The sequence below is a fragment of the Chrysochloris asiatica genome, unplaced genomic scaffold (assembly GCF_000296735.1).
Source record: "Chrysochloris asiatica unplaced genomic scaffold, ChrAsi1.0 scaffold00075, whole genome shotgun sequence".
NCBI classification, from domain to species: Eukaryota; Metazoa; Chordata; class Mammalia; order Afrosoricida; family Chrysochloridae; genus Chrysochloris; species Chrysochloris asiatica.
Window position 1 is genome coordinate 12,224,516 of NW_006408593.1, and position 18,344 is coordinate 12,242,859.

Consider the following 18,344-nt stretch of genomic DNA (forward strand, 5'->3'; position numbering starts at 1 on the left):
CTGCTCCCCTCCATCCCGTGTCTGCTGGGCTGTCCCGGGTGGTGGTGTGGGAAGGTCCCTGTCTCCACATGGTCACACCTCTGCCTCCCACAGACAGCCTTCTCTGACTTCCTGATGGGCAGTTCCAAGGACTTGGCCAAGCACATCAGTGTGGTGGTAAGCAGGGCGGGGCCGGTGGCACAGGGGCAGCAGGGAGGGGCCACCTCTGCGTGTGACCTTGTCTCCACTCTGGCCTCCAGTGTGATGGAATGGACCTGACCCCCAAGATTCAGGACTTGAAACCCCAGTGCATCGTGTTCCTGAACATCCCCAGGTGAGACGGCAGGGCCGGGGCTGGGAGCCTGCTTCTGGGTCCCACACAGGCCGACCTCTGCAGCCTCCCACTGCCGCTTCAGGTACTGTGCAGGCACCATGCCATGGGGCCACCCTGGGGAGCACCACGACTTTGAACCCCAGCGGCACGATGATGGCTACCTCGAGGTCATTGGCTTCACCATGACGTCCTTGGTGAGTGCCTGTCCCCACAGTGCCATTTTCCTGAAGATGGAACATCAGCCACACTCCCCTGTGTTGGCCAAGATAGAGGGCCCATCCTCCGTTCTCTGACCTGAGCCTCCTCTGCCGCAGGCAGCGCTGCAGGTGGGAGGACACGGCGAGCGGCTGACTCAGTGCCGTGAGGTGGTGCTCACCACGTTCAAGGCCATCCCAGTGCAGGTAGATGGCGAGCCCTGCAAGCTCACCGCCTCCCGCATCCGCATTGCCCTGCGCAACCAGGCCACCATGGTGCAAAAGGCCAAGCGGCGGAGCACCGCCCCCTTGCACAGCGAGTACGTCCCCACTCCAGCCACCATGGCTCCTGGGGAGGCCTCCCTCTCGAGCCTGTCGCTGAGCCCCACTCTTGCCCCCGCCCTTTAGCCAGCAGCCTGTGCCCGAGCAACTTCGGATCCAGGTGAGCAGAGTCAGTATGCATGACTACGAGGTCCTGCACTATGATAAGGAGCAGCTCAAGGAGGCCTGTGAGTAGGCAGCAGGATGGGGTGGTCTGCACGGAGCAGCTGCAGGGACCCTCAGGGCAGGTGGGGAGCTGTAGCCATCTGCTGACAGGCTTCCTCTTCCTTCAGCTGTGCCCCTGGGCACTGTGGTGGTCCCAGGAGACAGTGACCTGGAGCTCTGCCGTGCCCACATCGAGAGACTCCAACAGGTACTGGGTGGGCCACGCTGAAGAGATGGAGAGGAAGTGCAGCGCCTCCTCTTCCCCCCTATGGCATGTGTGCTGTGCTCCCCGCCTCCCTACACTGTGCTGTGCAACATCTCTCTCTCTCCCTCCCGGCTGCCCTTTTCCACATCTCTCTCTCTCTCCCCCTTCACTGCCTTATTCCACATCTCTCTCTCTCTCCCCCTTCACTGCCCTTTTCCACGTTTCTCTTCCTCTCCACTGCCCTATTCTATGTCTCTCCCTCTCTCTCTCTCTCTCTCCCTGGCCCCAGCCTTCTTCTCTCAGTCTCACCCTTTATTTCTCTTCTGACAGGAGCCTGATGGTGCTGGAGCCAAGTCCCTGACGTGCCAGAAACTGTCCCCCAAGTGGTGCTTCCTTGATGGTGAGTCTGTCCCCCCGGGGAGCTTGGGCTGGGGAAGCAGAGGCCCTGGGCGTGGACTAGGACTCTCTCCTTCATCCTTGGCCAACTCATTCCCCTTTCTCCACAGCAACCACTGCCAGCCGTTTCTACAGGATCGACCGGGCCCAGGTGAGCCACCGCTGTGTCCAGGGACCTGCAGGCGGCTCTCTGGGACGCTTTCCCTGTTCACCTTGTACCCCTCAGTGCACCCACGCTGCTCTGTGGCTGTAACAAGGGTGGGGCCCCACCTATCGGCCTTGATGCCCCCAGGTGCCCTGAGAGACTGTGAGCCTCAGCCCTAACCACCCCTCCCACCCACAGGAACACCTCAACTATGTGACTGAGATCGCCCAGGACGACATTTATATCCTGGACCCTGAGCTGCTGGGGGCATCAGCTCGGCCTGACCTCCCCACTCCCACCTCCCCTCTCCCCACCTCCCCCTGCTCACCCACGCCCCGGTGAGTCCCAAGGCCCTAGCTCATCCACGCCTGCCCCTTCCCTGAGCACCAGAGACACACTTCCAGCTAGCTGCCCAGCAGCCTTTCTTCTGCTGACTAAATGGTGTGGCAGTGAACCTGGCCAAAATCCATCCCGCTGGTCTTCCCCAGCTGCCAGCTCCATCCCTGACTTCTTCCTTCTTCCAGCAAGTCTTGTCAGCTTGCTCCTGCTCATCTGCCACCATCCTATCCAGGCCACCACACCCCTGCCTCCAGCTGCTGTCCCCACTACTGCCCACTCTCCCCCCAGTGGCCTAAGACACAAGGCGAGTCCCAGCGTAGAACCTTCCGTTTCCGCAGTCTGGGTCCAGCTGCCTCTGACCTCACCAGATCCCCTCCCTTGTCACCTCAGGCCAAGCCCACTCATCTCTCTGTTCTCTGAAACCTCTGAACTTTATTTACTGTTCCCTCCACCCAAAACCTTCTTCCTCCATCCTGCACAGAGTTGTCCCCCACCCCCCATTCAAATCTCAGCTCCACTTTCTCTCCTCAGAGAGCTCTGTCCTGGAACCCTATTTGAAGCTGCCACCCTCTCGCAGCCCTCCAATGACACTACCCTGGTTTGGGTCTTCACAGTATTTATTGTCTACTTGTGTGTCTCTTGCACTAGAATGTAAGCTCTGTGAGAGCAAGTCCCCAGTGTTCTGTTTACTGCTGTATCGCTAGTGCCTAGACAAGGACTGGATGTGTAGTAGGCACTCAATAAACTATTGAACAAATTAAGGCACCCCAGACTGGGGCTGGGGAGTGGGCCAGCCGGCCATGATAATATGTCCCATGTCATCCTGCTCTGTCCGCAGGTCACTGCAAGGGGATGCCGCACCCCCTAAAGGTGAGACCTGCCCTTCAGTGCTCTCTCCTCCCTCAGGTCAGAGGCGCAAGGCTCTCCGGTGGGTGGTGTGGGCCCCGACACAGCCTCTGCCTCACACAGAGGGGGCCCCATTTGTATGTGTGCTTCCTCACGTACCCCAACAGAACCAGCACACAGCGCACACACACACACACAGGGCCACCCCAGAATGTAATGGGCAGGTGTTCTGTGCAGGTGAAGAGCTGATTGAGGCTGCCAAGAGGAACGACTTCTGTAAGGTAGCAGTCCCATGGTTCCCCGCAAGCTGGAGAACAGGGCTTCCGGGTTGGGCCAAGAGCAGGTCTGTTCTGGTGCTATCCTTGTCCGGCTCTCATGGTCTCTCTGGTGACTGTCCCATTACCCTTTGCATATGGTTCTGGGCCTGTCCAGGCCATAGTAGCTCCTAGCTTGGGTCTCAGGCTAGGCCCTAAGGAGGTGTGTCCTGCTCAGCCTGCCCCTGTGCTCAGAAAGGAGGAGATCTGCCGGTAACCACAGCCCCTCCCAGGACTCAGTTGTCAGTCTCCTGGGGTGTCCACAGGCACATGGAGTGAGCTGCTCCCCCCACCCTCCGCAATCCCTGCTGACAGGAGTCCCTGAGGGAGGGACGTGTGAGGCTGGTGATGCTGCCGTGGACATGGCTCCATTCACATGTCAGTGCTGTGGCTGCAAGGAGGGGTGGCCATGTGGCACCTCAGCCTGCTCTGCCTCCCGTCTGCAGCTCCAGGCGCTGCACCAAGCTGGAGGCGACCTCATGCACCGGGATGAGCGGAGCCGAACACTTTTGCACCACGCTGTCAGCACTGGCGGCAAGGAAGTGGTCCGCTACCTGCTGGACCATGGTAAGCTGAGGCCCCGGGGTCAGGCTGGCCGGGGAGAAGAGACAGCCAGACCACTTTAACCCCCTTCCCTCTCCTATAGCCCCTGCAGAGCTGCTTGATGCTGTGGAGGAAAAGTGAGTATCTGGGCAGTGAAGGAGCTGGGTCAGCTGCTCAGAGTCCCAAACCCATTCCCTGGGTGGCCATTCCCCTTGTCCCTGCACCCCAAGCTTCTTGCTCTTCCTGATGGCCCCAGGGAGACAGCTGGGAGGGCCTAGAAATTAGCCAGGGCCACAGCCCACCTGCACTCTCCCAGCGGGGAGACCTGTCTACACCAGGCCGCAGCCCTGGGCCAGCGCACCATCTGCCACTACATCGTGGAAGCGGGGGCCTCGCTCATGAAGACGGACCAGCAGGTGAGCTGGCCAGTGGGCTAACTCCACCATTGAAGGCTGTGTGGCCTGAGGAAATTACAAGCTGTCCTCAGTCCACACCACGCAGACCCTGGGAACCGGGCATGGCTTCTTCAACAACTGTGCTGACTGCCCGCTGTCCCTCCTGCAGGGTGACACCCCCCGGCAGCGAGCTGAGAAAGCTCAGGACACGGAGCTGGCCGCCTATCTGGAGAACCGGCAGCACTACCAGATGATCCAGCGGGAGGACCAGGAGACAGCTGTGTAGCTGTGGGGACTGCACCTGCTCTGCCCGCCTCACTGCCACATTCCACTTGGACATCGCTGGGGGGACCCAGGCCCCATGAAAGGAGCCCCCTGCTGCCCCTGGGGAGCTGCCCAGGCGAAGGCTGAACTTTGAGGATCTGTGGGGGGGAGGCGGTCTTCGACTGTCCCCAAGGCTCCCAGGGGAACAGAAAATGTCTCTGCGCTGCCAGGCCTCATCCTCATCCTGAAGTCAGGGCGATGGGGATGGAGGGGGAAGAAACAGAGGGGCTGTGAGCAGTGTTCACAGAGAAGACCTTCTGGAAGTTTCTAAGCCCTTGGGCCTCTGAGGCCCCCCTCCAGGCATTGGATGGTCAGCCCCTCACCTGCCTGGACTCCATCCTCCCAGGGCCTGTTTCCAGAAACACCAAATCTGCTGCACTTGCTTGCCACCCTGCTTGGCATCTCCCTTCGGGTGACCTCCCCCCTGTAGTCAGTCCTTTCATTGGGCCTGTGTGGCCTGGCAGGGCGGAGGGAGCTCTCGGTGACATGTTTACAGCTGGGTGTGACTCAGTAAAGTGGATGTTTTTTTTTTTTTCTTTTCTGCTCTTTTTTTGGGGGTAGGGAGGTCTTCCAGGAGTGGAGTGGGGGTGGGGAGGTGGTCTCCTGAGTTTTCCTTGGGCAGAGTGGGGGTGAGGGGAGGCTCCGGTGCTGATTGGGGATAGGATCCACCGTCTGCCCAGGAACTGACCTCTGTCCAGCTTGATGGACTGGGGGCGGGGCCAGCTTCCTCTGACTTCCCGCTTCCCGCGGGGAAGATAACAATGAAAGTGAAAGAAGGGGGGTCGGCCAGAGGCCCAGGGCCTTTGGCCCATATACCCAGTGGCCTTGAGCAGCCCCCTCCCCCAAGCCTCCGATGCTATTGCTGTGTTTAGAGAGTCTGGTGGTCTCTGGGGCCTCAGGGTTGGAGGGGTCTGGAAGTTCTCAGAAGACGCTTGTTAGCTTAAGGTTTTAGGAAACCCAAGCTTTTGGGCTCCTCCCCAAGCCACTCCACGCCCAGTCTGCCGGGCACCAGCCCCCAAAAGCGCTAGCGCCCTTTGCAACCCCAATCTGGGTCTCAGACGCCAGCCCCCAGCAACAGTGAGCAGCGAACTGAGAAACGCTCGATGATAGGGCCTAGTGCTCCAACCCCACCAGCAGAGGGTCGCTGAAGGGTCCAGCAGCCCCAGGGAAAAGGAGCGGGGCTTCCACGGGGTCGGATAGCTCACGGGCTACAGGGCAGCGGGGGCTCCCTGTGCTCAGCCCTCCGTAAGCCCGAATCCAGAGCCAGGACACAGCCTGGTATCTGTGCTCCCCTAGGTGTTCTCAGAGTCTCCGAGGCGGAAAGGAAGCCTGGGAGTGAAGGTGGACCAGACTACAGGCACCCAGCGGGGATGGGAACAGCCCCAGATCAGGGAACCCCTCAGGACAAGACACAGGCCTGGGGCCCGGAGGGCACCGGCAGGACGAGGCCCGGAATGCGTGAAAGGATAGCGGGGACCGACGCGCGGGGCGGGAGCGGAGGCGGGACGTCGGGGTCGGGGGCGGTGCGGGTTTGAGGGGAGGGGGCGGGGCGGGTCCTTCCCGGTGGAGGGGGCGGGGGCCCATGTGACCGGCTCAGACCGGTTCTGGAGACAAAAGGGGCCGCTGAGGCCGGAGCGGGACTGGCCCGGCGCGGGAGGGAGCGAAGCCGCGCGGGCTGAGAGCGAGTGAGCGCTCGGGGCACCGGGAGGAGCGGGGGTCGCGGAGGCCTCGGCCCACCGGCCACTGCGAACTTGAAGGGCCGGAGGCGGGGTGGGGGTCTGAGCCACGTCCTGGACTCGAGGCATTCCCCCAGAGAGAAGCCTCCGACTGTGCGTCCGAAACTCGCGGCGAGGGACGGGTCCTCAAGTCCTCCCCACGCCGCAACCTAAATAGTCCTAGCCTTGGGGCCTGGAGGACGGGGGTGGAAGGTCCATACACGCGGCCTCCTTTGGGGAAGGGAACGGGGTGGGGTGCTCTGACCCGAGCCCTTTCCCTCCAGGATGCAGCACCGAGCCTTCTTCCTCTTCGCCGCCCTCTTCCTATTGGCACTCACTTCCACGGTGGCCAAAAAGAAAGGTGATGTTTGTGTGCGGGCTTGGTGTGGGTGGTAGGAGGGCTGGGGGCACCCCCGGACTGGCCGTCTGAGTTGCGGAAGCCGAGTTTAAGGCTTCCCACTACCCCGGGTCCTGAACTCTGTTCCGCGCGCTCATTGCAGTCAAGGTGAAGAAGGGCGGCCCGGGGAGTGACTGCGCCGAGTGGACCTGGGGGCCCTGCACCCCCAGCAGCAAGGACTGCGGGGTGGGTTTCCGCGAGGGCACCTGCGGGGCCCAGACTCAGCGCATCCGGTGCAGAGTGCCCTGCAACTGGAAGAAGGAGTTTGGAGGTGAGGTGGGGCACTAGCGGAAAGGGGGACCCGGGCGCTTTGAAACCTGCGGAGACTGCGGAGTGGTGGGGGAGGCCGTAGGCTGCCCAGCTCCTGAGCCCAGCATTCCTCCAACAGCCGACTGCAAGTACAAGTTTGAGAGCTGGGGTGCCTGTGATGGGGGTACAGGCACCAAGGCCCGCCAAGGCACCCTGAAGAAAGCACGATATAATGCTCAGTGCCAGGAGACCATCCTCGTGATGAAACCGTGCACTCCCAAGACCAAAGCTAAGGCCAAAGGTCAGCAAAGGGGGATAGGGTCTCTGCAGGGGGCTGTGAGGGGGAATGGGGAAGCCTGAAATTTGGAGTCCTGAGTCCTGGCAGTGGTCTCTGGACTCAGTTTCCCTATCCGTGAAGGAATCCTAAGAGACAGGTCACATACAAGAGGGGGCCCACAAAAGAGGTTCGGGAAATATTTAGCCTTCACTGGCCCAAATGGGGACAAACTCCAGGTGTTCCTGTGAAGTGCTTAGGATCCAGGGAAATTGCCCTGGAAGGGCTTAGCTTGGTCCTCTCTCCAGCTGGAGGAAGCGGTTAATCAGATGGAACCTTTTTCAGCTACATGCCTTCCCTCCCATAGCTTATTCCTGACTCACAGCAGCAGAGCTCAGCCAGCCTGAGGGCAGGGGTGAACCAGCTGCTTTTCAGGTGATTGGTTCAAGGTTTGATCCCAAGTGAAGATTTAGATTGTAGCGGATGAAGGGGTGTTGGGCATCAGAATGGCTGCCCTATCCCACCAGCTTCAGAGTCAGCTTATCCAGAGCCACTGCGGGAGCGGGGAGCAGAATTTCCTTCTCTCTACCAGGTGTGTGTGTGTGTGTGTGCAGTGAAGTCTCTGCTAGGTTACCCTAACTCCATTAACGAGGTCTATCATTCTTGTTTTACAGCCAAGAAAGGGAAGGGAAAGGACTAGGGGCCAAGCCTGGATGCAAGGAGCCCACTGGCTTCACTCTCCCACAGGCCCAAGATATAACCCAACTGTGCCTTTTTCCCTACTCCTTAGCTTCATCAATCACACCTTGCCTCTTCCCCTGCACTCCCCTGCCCCCAACCCCCAAGCAACCAAAGTGGAGAGAGATGGGAGAATTCTGGGAAGCCGGTGGTATTTGATCTCTCTGTCCCCCCCACCATCCCCTGATCCTTTGTGCTTTCTCACAATGATGCTATTATTAAGAAACAAATAAATGGGTTTTTTTCCCCAATAAAAGCTTTTCTTTTTTAATATATAAAAGTCCCTTCCCAGGGCATTTGCTGGGGATGGAGAAATGGGAAGAAAGACCAGGCTGAAGGAATCAGTGGCTTTAAATTTAAAGGACTAGGGGCATGGCGGTGAATGATCCCCAGAGCTCATGGAAACAGCAGAAGGTTTATGAACATGTCTCCCAGCTCCCCTTATTGAACTTTAAACCAATCAACACCCTGCCCCCAGTCCCCTAAGCCTTTTAGCCCTCAACTCTCTCAGGGGCCACTTCAGGGCTAGGGGACTGAACCCGAAGACAAACCAGCATTGACTCACCCATCCCAGCCCCACCCAGTCAAAGGTCTTTTGGTCCAACCCACTGCCAATCAGGAAGGTCCTACTGGCTGGGAAGGTCCTATCCCACAGTGTCACTAAGGCTAATCCCTTGGGACTTACACCTCCCTGGAACTCTGTAGAAGCCAGAGGTATGAAGAGCTCAGTGGGGACCCTGCCCACCACAGCGCCACCCAGACTCCATATGTGATCTAGACAAACCATCTTCCTGGGGTGGGAGGTGTATCTGGGGCCCCAGGGACCTAGACCTGGTTCCTGAGTGTGAACACCCGACCTCCCAGCTGCCCCCCTCCTGTACTCCTCAAACCAGAGCCTGGCTGAAGGCTGCAAGAAGGGGACATTTCTGGCCCTGGAGTGGACTTGAGGGGAAGGGGCTGAGCCTGCATGCGGGGTTCAGGTGGCAGAAAGCACCAATTACAGCAGAATGGAGGTCCTCGTCCTTCCACCCCATTCTTGAGCCTCCATTCCTAAGGACTGGCCCCTCTGCTCCTAAGGGGGATTCTTGGCTTCTGCTCCCTTCCAGATGTCAATTTTTGCTGATGGCAACAGTGGGCCAGGTGTGCCCACCCAGGCCAGTCCCCCTAGCTCCCTGAGGCAGGGCAGCAGAGCTATGGGCCAGGGAGTCCTGGTTTACACACTCCCTGGGACTGGGCCTCCTCAGCCTGAGCCAGAGAGCAGTTCTCTGAATCCAGCCAGAACCTCCTCCTGAACCTGGGTCCTCGAGACTTCAGTTCTCCTCTTCAGCAGAGCATGGTACCCCAAATCTCTCTACCACAGCAGGTGAGCCATGAAGTCCCCGAGTACATGACTGCCTGCCTACCTGGCGGTGCCGATATTCCGGTACTGGCAGAGCAGCAGGTGCCGGAAGGTCTTTTTAAAGGTGGCGTTGCAGAGGGCGTAGCAGGCAGGGTTGATGGTACTGTTGACGTAACAGAGCCAGTAGCCAATGGACCACACCGTATCAGGGATACAGCTCTGGCAGAAGGTGTTCACCAGGACCATGACGTTGTAGGGTGTCCAGGTGAGGATGAAGGCTAACAGGATGGCAAAGATGGTCCGAGTCACCTTGCGCTCCCGGGCTGCCATCTGCCGCTTCTTTCGTACCTGGTTGCGGGCGATGCTGGCAAACTTGCGGGCCACATTGGCCGCTGGACGCATGCCAGCTGGCGTGGCAGGCACAATCTCGATGGCTGTCACACACTCGTTGCCTGTCTGCTTCGTCACGATCTGGATCTTGGACCATTTGGAGGCTGGGTTGAGGGCACGTGGCTGTCGAGAAGGGGTGGGTGTGGCAGGCACAGTGGCCTCTGTGGTGGATAGCTCTGTGGGTGGTCGTTCCTTGGTGTTCTGAGTGGCACTTCCTGAGCTAGACTCGTTGGAAGTGTCCTTCTCGGCCATTGGACGTGGCGGGGGTGGCAGAACTGGTGGGGGGGCCTCTTCTAGCTTCCCGTTTCTCAGCTCTTCTCGAGCAGCTTCTCCGGTGGGAGGTTTCTTGATGCTCTGCTTCATCAGCGGGCTCTTGAGGAAAGCCAGAGTCTTGGCCTTCTTCTCCTTGGGACCTTCAGGCCGGTGCTTGTGAACCCGGCTGCGGCTGGCCAGGGAGATGTGAATGTATAGCACCGTCATGATGACCACAGGCAGGTAAAAGGCAGCAATGGCTGTACCAAAGGTCACCGCCGGGTTGGACAGGAACTGAATGAAGCACTGGTTGTCAGGCACTGTCCGCTTGCCCACCACAAACTGCCAGAACAAGATGGCAGGCGCCCAGAGCACAAAGGACAGAACCCAGGCAGCGGCAATCATGAGGCCCGCCATCTTGGTGGTGCGTCGGGCCGGGTAGGTGAGAGGCTTGGTGACGCAGAAGTACCGGTCAAAGCTGATAATGAGAAGATTCATGACGGAGGCATTGCTCACCACATAGTCCAGGGCTAGCCACAGGTCGCAGACCACAGCACCCAGCGGCCAGTAGCCCTTGATGATGTATACGGTGTAGAGGTTCATGGAGAAGGCGCCTATGATGAGATCGGCACATGCCAAGCTGAACAGGAAGTAGTTGTTGACTGTTTGCAGCTGCCTGTTGACCTTGATGGACAGCATGACCAGGATGTTTCCTACAACAGTCACCAGGCTCAGTGAGCCTGTCACTGTGACAATGAACACTATCTCCACTGTCTCATAGCGGTTATGGGTTGACGTGACTAGGCGCACAGACTGGTTGCCTGAGCTACCATTGACTGGTGTGACGTTTGCCATCTTGGTTAGCAGGGGCAGACGGGCAGTGTCTGGAGGAGGAAGGGGAGAGAAGAGGAGTGAGCCACGGAGTGGACAGAGGGGCAATGGGGGAGGCGTAAACTGGAGTCAAGATGACAGACAGAGGGGCACGTCACCCTCCAGAACTTTAGAAAATTCAATTCCATTTGTTCATTCATCCACAGACAAGAATGAGGTGGGCACTAATCCCCATTCTCAAGAAGCTTACAGTCTGAGGCGGTAAAGCATATGTACAAACACACAACACATTTTCTAAATAATTTCAAATAGTAGAAAGTATTAGCTAGAAAAATAAGACTGGGTGATGGTACACAGTGAGAGGGCAGAGGTTTCTTGCTGAGTGACCAGGAAAGGTCCCTCCAAGGAAGTCATCTGAATGATGACAAAAAGGCAGCCACACGGAGAGGCCAGCCAAGAACAATGGCCAGAGCAAAGGTCCAGGGCCTGTGTGAGGCATGGACAGAAGGCCACTGTGGGTGGCACCCAGGAAGTTGAGGGGGAGGAGATTAGCGAGGTTAGCATGTGGACCCTGGCCAGTGGAGTTCATTCCCTAGTAAGCTCAGTCATTTCTTAATCAAACATTGCCAATCCCTACCCCAGGCACCGAAGATCAAATCAATAATACAAGTGCATACAATTAAGGGCTAACACCTATTGTGTCTCCAGTTCCAGGCAGGAGCCCTGCTGGTGCATAGGTTAAACACACAGCCAGCGGTTGAAACCCACCAGCTGCTGTAGGAGAAAGATACCACCGTCTGCTTCTGTAAAGATAACAGCCTTAGAAACAATTTGGGGGCCATTCTACCCTATCCTATATGGTGGCATTATGAGTTAGGCAACACAACGGCAGATTTTTACGTGCCAGGTACTTTGTACACGTGTTTTGTTCCTATTAACTCATTTAATCCTTGCAACAAGCCTATCAAGGAGCTGCTGTTAATTTTTGCTATTCACACAGGTGAGGAAACAAGAAGGACAGGCAAAGAGATGTTAAATGACCTGACCACAGCACCAGTGCCCTCAAGTTGCTGGCAGAGGGGAGGATGGGGACGGACTGGCGGAGCAGTTCTATAACAAAGGACTGCAGCAAGGAGGATCAATAGCGCTACAGCAGCCCAGGACTAGAGGTCCCAATGTGGAGATCCATACTGCTGCAGCATCTCCTCTCCCCAGCTCTGGGGTGGAGCAGAGATAGTTCAGGGAGAACTGGGGTCTCTGGCTTTAACTCCATTAGCTCCATAGACTGACTCCTAGGGGCTGAGAACCTGAGGAATCAGAAGCCTAAGGTGGGGTTCATCAGCTGCGGAAGGACACACACAGCCTCCAGGGTCAAACCATGGCTGGACTGGGAACCCAAAGGGTTAAAATAGTGCCCTATAGGGAAGAGAAGGGCTGCTTTTAGGGGGAGTCTGTGGTACCCCTTACCCCACCAGCACACATCCTCTCCGGAGCCGCCCCCCCACAGAGCCGGTCTTCCCGCCCACCAGCCTCCTTCTGATCCCTCTTCCATACACGTGAGGAGGCCCACGCCCAGCAGGCCGAGCCAAGGCAGTGCGCAGCCCAGCCTCCTTCACACCCGCCAACACGCGCATCATTACACACGCACACGGACCCATCACAGCCACGCCAGCCCCGCCGCGCCTTGTAGGATACTCAAGTCTGTGCGTCTGTGAGAGAGAGAGAGAGAGGAGAGCAGAGCAGCCAGCGAGAGAAGCAGGCGCCCAGCAGCCAGGACACCAGAGCTAGCTGGGTGCCCGAAGATAGCCTGCTCACCTTTATCATTTGCAATAGTGAAGAGTCCGGTCCTGGGGCCACCTCCTGAGCAGCGACGGGGACACCTAAACTCCATCTCAGCATGAAAATGTACTGGAGGTTGGAGCCAAGCGACAGAGTGACACCCCAGCTCTGATCCTGATCCCCCTGCCCTAACACCCTACTCCCACTACAGCTGCCAACTGGGCTACTTGGCCTGGTACTTCTAGCTCTCCTCTTCCAAACCCTTGTTTGATAGGAAAGGCTCAGAGAGGGTGATGCCACCCCAAGGTCACATAGTGAGTCAAGGACAAAGACTAGGCATCACCGTCTCCCTGAAGCTCTGACACCTTTCAGGTCCAAGGGGTCACCCTCTGACTGGGAGTGCTGTAGCCCCCAATATGCCCAGGCTGCTCTTGGCACCAAAAGGTAAACACGGAGCACTCAGCTCAAGGAGCCCTTAGTTTGCTAGAGCCAAGGGCACATGCCAGAAATAACTGGGCTAAGGGGGCCAAATAGGAAAAAGAGCTCATATTGATTGTTAACCGTGAATCAGATATCCCTTTAAACTTTTTATATCAATTATCTGGATCTCTAGATAAAGGGGAGTCCTGGGTGTGGCACTGTGGGTTAATGCACTGGACTGCAAAGTTGGTTTGAATTGCAAGGTCGGTGGTTCAAGCTCACAAGCTGCTTCTTGGAAGCCCTATACAGGATTGCTATGGGTCAGCTATACAGGGTCGCTATGGGTCAGAACCGACTCGGCGGCACATAACAACAACAACAGCAACGCTATAGGAGTCCTGGTATGGCATGGTGTGTTAATGTGCTGGACTTCAAGGTTGGTTTGAACTGCAAGGTTGGTGGTTCAAGCTCACCCTTGGAAACTCTATACAGGGTTGCTATGAGTCAGAACCGACTCAACAGCACAAAACAACAGCAACACAGATATGTAGGACTTCTGGTGTGGTACTGTAGGATAAGCGCAGGACTGCAAGGTTGGTTTGAACCACAAGGTCAGGGATTCAAACTCACCAGTTGTTCCTTGGAAACCTTATGAGTCGGTTCCGACTCATGGCGACCCTGTACAGGGTTTCCGAGGCTGGAAATCGTTATGGGAGCAGAAAGCCTCATCTTTCGCCTGCAGAACAGCTGGTAGTTTCGAACAGCTGGTAGTGATGACCCTGAGGTTAGCAGCCCGACTCGTAACCACTACACTACCAGAGCTCCTTTAACAACAACATTGTTATTGTTGAGTGCCACCGAGTCATTTCCGATCCATAGCAACCCTGTATAGGGTTTCCAAGGAGAAGCTGGTGAGCTTGAACTGCCGACCTTGCAGTTCAAACGGCTTTGCAGTCCGGCGCATTAACGCACGTGCCACACCAGGAGGTATATAAAATGACAGCCTGAAAAGGTAGGCACTAATGTTGTTAGTTGCTATCCTGTCAGTTAGACTCATGCAGCCCCATGTTTGCAGACTAGAATGGCTCCGCCATTTTATAGCTGCATTTGATTGCCCATTGTCACCTAGCTTGTAAGTAGCGATGAGGGGCAGATCAGAACCCAGGAGCCAGCTGATGCTGCTCAGAGTTGATCGTCTCTATTCTCCCCCTCAAAACTACACAGCTGGGAGGCTGGTCAGGTGGATCCCTTTTGATTCTCTGCCATTCTTTCCCTTCGCTTTACCAGGAGAGACCTTTTTTTATGTCTTCCAAATCTCCCTGGTGTTGCGCTATGGGCTAATGCACTGGACTGAAAAATCGGTTTGAACCATGAGGTCGGTGGTTCAAGCTCATCAGCTGCTCCTTAGAAACCCTATACAGGGTCCCTGTGAGTCGGAACCATCTCAGTATCATTTAACAACAAGAAGTCTCCCTGCATTGTAAGGTAAGACAAACAGATGCAGAGATGCCTCCAGTCCCCAGAGGTTTACTCCCACTTTGGGCCATAGGATAAGTATTGGACTGCTAACCACAGGATCGTCAGTTCAAACCTATCAGCTGCTCTTCGGGAGAAAGAAGAGGCTTTCTATTCCGGTAAGGATTCGGAAACTATACATAGGGCTGCTATGAGTAGAAATCAACTCGATTGCTGTGGGTTTGGGTTTTGCTTTGGAGAGGTTGCCAGCTCCAGACATGGCAAGGCTGAGAGTCTCCTCGCCCCACCCTGACAGTCTTTCTGGAACCCTCGGAGTCACAGGCAGACATTCTGACCGCAGCTCCCTCTGGCGCGTTCCCCGGGATCCAATCCCACCTAGGATCTGGGAAGGCAAGTAGTCGCCGTCGCGACTGTGCACACCACTAGGTGGCAATATCGGTCCCTGGGATCCAGCTCCGGACCTAGAGCAGGCGGCTGTTGTTCGCCACGGTCCCCACCAAGCTCGCGCGCAGAGGAGCCTCCAGGCAGAGCCTCTTATTCGAAGGATGTGGAGACCCTCGCCAGGCCCCGCCCATTGCCATCCTGGAGCTGCCCTCGGCTTTCCGCTCAGCTCCATGGTGGGAAAGTTAAAGACGCGTAGATTCTACAGAGCACCCGGCAAGAAATGTGTGGGCGGTAACACAAGTGTGGGTTCTGTTTGTGTGTGATTACTGGGGAGCGAGTAGACGCTAGTAGCTGCCTCCATGTGTGTGTGTGTGCATGGCCACGCCTGGGTACCATTGCGCCCGTGTGTTTGTGAGCATGCCTAAGCCAGATGGACACGTGCATGTGCATGGGTGTGCGTGCCGGGGGTGCTGTGGCCTGAGGGATGCACCTGGTTCGGGTGTCTCTGTATCTGTAGACTTGGGCACACGAACAAATGCTAGGACGGCAGTGAGTGACCAGCCACATTAGAAACGCCCCTACCGGGAGACTCAGGCAAACAGGCCTTAATGCCTGTGGGAGAACAGAGAACGCGGGTCTTGCTTGTGGGTGGGGCAGGATAGTGTTGCAGGCCGCCCAAGCCAGTTTACCCTTCGGACTTCGATGGGTCCTTCATGACCTTGGGACACCATTTTTGCTGGGTACCCAAAGGCGTTCGCGTTCCCGCCTCGGACTGACTTCTGTGGGGGGCTTCTCCGAGAGTCCCCCAACCTGGCCATTCGGGGACACCCAGCTCTGCTTAGCATGCCCTTGCCCGTTGGCACAATATTGCCAAAAGGTGGTCAGCCTCAGGCGGGAGGGCGCAGGCAGTATACCGTAACAAGGAGCTATTTCTCCTTCATGTTCCCCACTGGGAAGGCACCGCCTGGCCCGAGCCACAAAGTGAGCACCGGGCTTCTCAAGCCCTTGGCGCCATGAACCTCGAGGGTAGAGTTGGGCAGGACACTTAGGTCCAGCGGGAGGTCCCGCTACATCTCTGTCATGATAGAGGGGGCTCTCGATGCCCTGCCCCCCCCACAACTCTCCTAGTACGCAGTTCCCGCAGCCTCTGGGCATAGGCACTGTCTTCCCAGATCCTGGCAGCCCCTCTCTTGGACCAGACAGGAACCCGAGGAGCCGGGATTCAGGATGCCATGGGGTGGTTTAGGGCATGGGTCCTTCCTCGGTTCGTAGGCGCTCACTCCAGGGCCCCAGGAAGGCAGTGGCTCTTGGATTTGTGCCTGTGGCGGGAGAGGACTCAGGAGTTCAAGAGAGGGAGAGGGGGCGCAGGCAATTTGGCAACGACATTGCTCCCGACACGTTGGCTCCTGCCTGGGGTTTCCCGCTGGACCTCCACGGCTCGGCTCGGCTCGGCTCGGTGTTTGGGTAACCTAGGGGGTCGCCTCAAAGCGGGGAAAGGTTGCCTGAGAACGGCAGGGTGTTTTCCGTCGGGTCTCAAGGTCGCTCCTAGAGACCCCAAGAGTCCGAGTGGACTGGCGGCGCTGGAGGGCGGGGAGGCAGGCGGGAAAAAGGCCCCCGTAGGCTCCAGTGCCCGGCGCTTTACAGAGTCGCCAGTGGGAGGTTGGAGCGCGGGGCCCGCCCCGACGGCAGCCCTGGCTCCAGGGGGCTGCGTGGGGACACCCTCCCACCTCCCGAGCACCCAACCCTGCCCCGAGGCGCAACTGGGGAAGCCTCTGAGAGTCGCCGGGCCTTTCTCTCCCCGGGGTTCCCAGCCCCGGACTCTTAGCGGTGCCCAGTTCTGCGCTCGTCCCCGAGGCCCTGGGCCCTGACGGGTCGGACCCACCTTCCGGGAGCCTCAGGGGGGTCCCGAAGCCCGGCATCCTTCTCCCCCAACTGAGCCTCCCGCCCCCGCGCGGCTGCGGAGTCACTTACCCTCCGCCGCCGGCCCGCTCCCCTCTCACCGGACAGACGGTGGGACAGACGGGCGGCCCTGCGGGCCGGCGGGCGGAGCGGGCTGCCAGGCCGGGGGCGGGGACGGGGTGCGGAGGGGCGGCCCCTGCTCCGCCCGCAGCTCCCGGCGCTGTGGCTCCGACTCGCGCTCACGCTCGCACTTAGTAGCCGCGTGATGTCACGGGAAGCAGCCAATCGTGGTGGGGCCGCGACGCCCGCCCCGGGTCGGCCACCCAGCGGCGACGCGCTGGGGGCACCACCCGGAGCGTCAGGGACCCTCAACTCTCGCGCCCCTCCCCGAAGCCGGCCCGCAGCTCTCAGCCCGGGCACTGTGGGGCCACCGCCTACGGCCGCGCGGCGGCTAGGCAGCGCAAACAGCCCTCCGGGAGGGGAGGGGGCATCGCATTGTCGTGGGGACGTGGCGCCCCCTCGTGGACAGGGGATAGAGCTGGCTGCCCCGTCTGGCTGCGCTCTCCGCCTTGGCGTTGTCCGCGCGTCGGAGATCCCTAGGGGTCGCGACCTCGTCTACTTGGCACCGCTCACCCTGACCCCAACGATGATGAGTGGGTTTGGTTCCGTCGAGGCAGAGGCCCTCAGTTTCCAGACTCGGGGCTCCGTGTTAGCTGCCGGCTGGCTCGGGGGGAAGGGGTCCGATGGAGGCCTCGCGGGCCCCTGGGAAGGGGCAGGAAGAAGCCCACCGACGAGTCAGCACGTTACCGACGTCTCTAGCCCCCGATGTCGGGGAAGGGGCGCGCACCAGCTCTCAGCACCAGGATAGATGAGCCTGGAGGACTGGTTCACGGTGGTCTTCGAGGGCAAATCCGGTGCCCAAGGTCATCTGGGGCGGAGCCTGGTAGTAACCCCGAGGGCGAGCTGCGGGTTTCGGAGAGTTCCAGGAGCCTCACCGATCGATGGGAGCCTCAGGACTTGGGGCTTCCCCCGCGAATCAGAGCGCGGGGTGGCTTCAGCACCACGGAGAGCTCTGTCGGCTAAGCCACCAATCGGACTTGCCCTCTGATCCCGGACTCCTAGGCCTGTCAGCTCCAAACTCTCAAAGTGCATACTTTCAACTCTTAGAAAAACTACTCAGGTCCCGCTTCTCCTCTACCCTCCCCCCATGGTCTGGATGGGGTTTAAAGGGGGGTGAGAAGGTGGAAGCGGGGACAGCAGTGGAGAGGCGTCTAGGGCTGCCAGAGGAAGGGCAGAAACGAGAATTAAGAGCGGCACCTCAAGGTTCAGGCCATGGTTCAGGCTGAAAACGCAAGTCGGGCTCCCAGTATGCCTGGGGCAAGGGGTGTGCTGCTCAGGAAAGAAGCTACATCCCTTACATGGTCTCCCGTGAACCTCATTACTGAGGAAAGTAGCGCTATGTACTTGCTCTAGTTTCTAAGAGGAGGAAACGGTTTCATTTGGTTCATGTGTCAAATATTTATCAGTCCTGTGTTTGTACTACTTTGCACATCCCTCCTAAGACCCAAGAGAGAATGGGTGGGCCTTTTGGGAGAGTGGAAGTGTGTTTATGAGGCCAGGAAGTACTCTTCAAATAGGCCACAGGGCCACATCATACCCCTTTCCCCAAAGCAACAGAGCCAGAGTCCTATCCTTTCGGAC

General features: G+C 58.3%; 3 protein-coding genes across 9 annotated transcripts in view; 2 read left to right on the plus strand and 1 right to left on the minus strand.

Annotated features, from left to right (window-relative positions):
• The window catches only part of DGKZ (diacylglycerol kinase, zeta), a 43,699-nt gene extending 39,237 nt beyond the window's left edge, over positions 1-4,462 (plus strand). For 6 of the 7 annotated variants that reach the window (XM_006865050.1, XM_006865049.1, XM_006865052.1 and 3 more), the window contains 15 exons: positions 94-156; positions 240-313; positions 396-507; positions 628-827; positions 916-1,016; positions 1,122-1,201; positions 1,529-1,598; positions 1,705-1,745; positions 1,938-2,077; positions 2,917-2,948; positions 3,162-3,205; positions 3,685-3,805; positions 3,885-3,918; positions 4,098-4,197; positions 4,346-4,462. In XM_006865050.1, coding sequence (XP_006865112.1) covers positions 94-156; positions 240-313; positions 396-507; positions 628-827; positions 916-1,016; positions 1,122-1,201; positions 1,529-1,598; positions 1,705-1,745; positions 1,938-2,077; positions 2,917-2,948; positions 3,162-3,205; positions 3,685-3,805; positions 3,885-3,918; positions 4,098-4,197; positions 4,346-4,462 — 1,329 coding nt within the window. Of the gene's footprint in view, positions 1-93; positions 157-239; positions 314-395; positions 508-627; positions 828-915; positions 1,017-1,121; positions 1,202-1,528; positions 1,599-1,704; positions 1,746-1,937; positions 2,078-2,916; positions 2,949-3,161; positions 3,206-3,684; positions 3,806-3,884; positions 3,919-4,070; positions 4,198-4,345 lie in introns of all 7 variants that reach the window. The other variant, XM_006865051.1, reaches the window with a different exon arrangement.
• A 1,625-nt stretch (positions 4,463-6,087) lies between these two features.
• Positions 6,088-7,835, plus strand: MDK (midkine (neurite growth-promoting factor 2)). The gene is made up of 5 exons (XM_006865055.1): positions 6,088-6,185; positions 6,500-6,576; positions 6,716-6,883; positions 7,001-7,162; positions 7,810-7,835. Exons 2-5 carry the CDS (start codon positions 6,501-6,503, stop codon positions 7,833-7,835), a joined length of 432 nt encoding a protein of 143 aa, XP_006865117.1. The 5' UTR covers positions 6,088-6,185; position 6,500.
• A 1,435-nt stretch (positions 7,836-9,270) lies between these two features.
• On the minus strand, positions 9,271-10,754 carry CHRM4 (cholinergic receptor, muscarinic 4). The gene has a single exon (XM_006865056.1). It carries the CDS (start codon positions 10,707-10,709, stop codon positions 9,273-9,275), a length of 1,437 nt encoding a protein of 478 aa, XP_006865118.1. The 5' UTR covers positions 10,710-10,754; the 3' UTR covers positions 9,271-9,272.
• Positions 10,755-18,344: the final 7,590 nt, after the last annotated feature.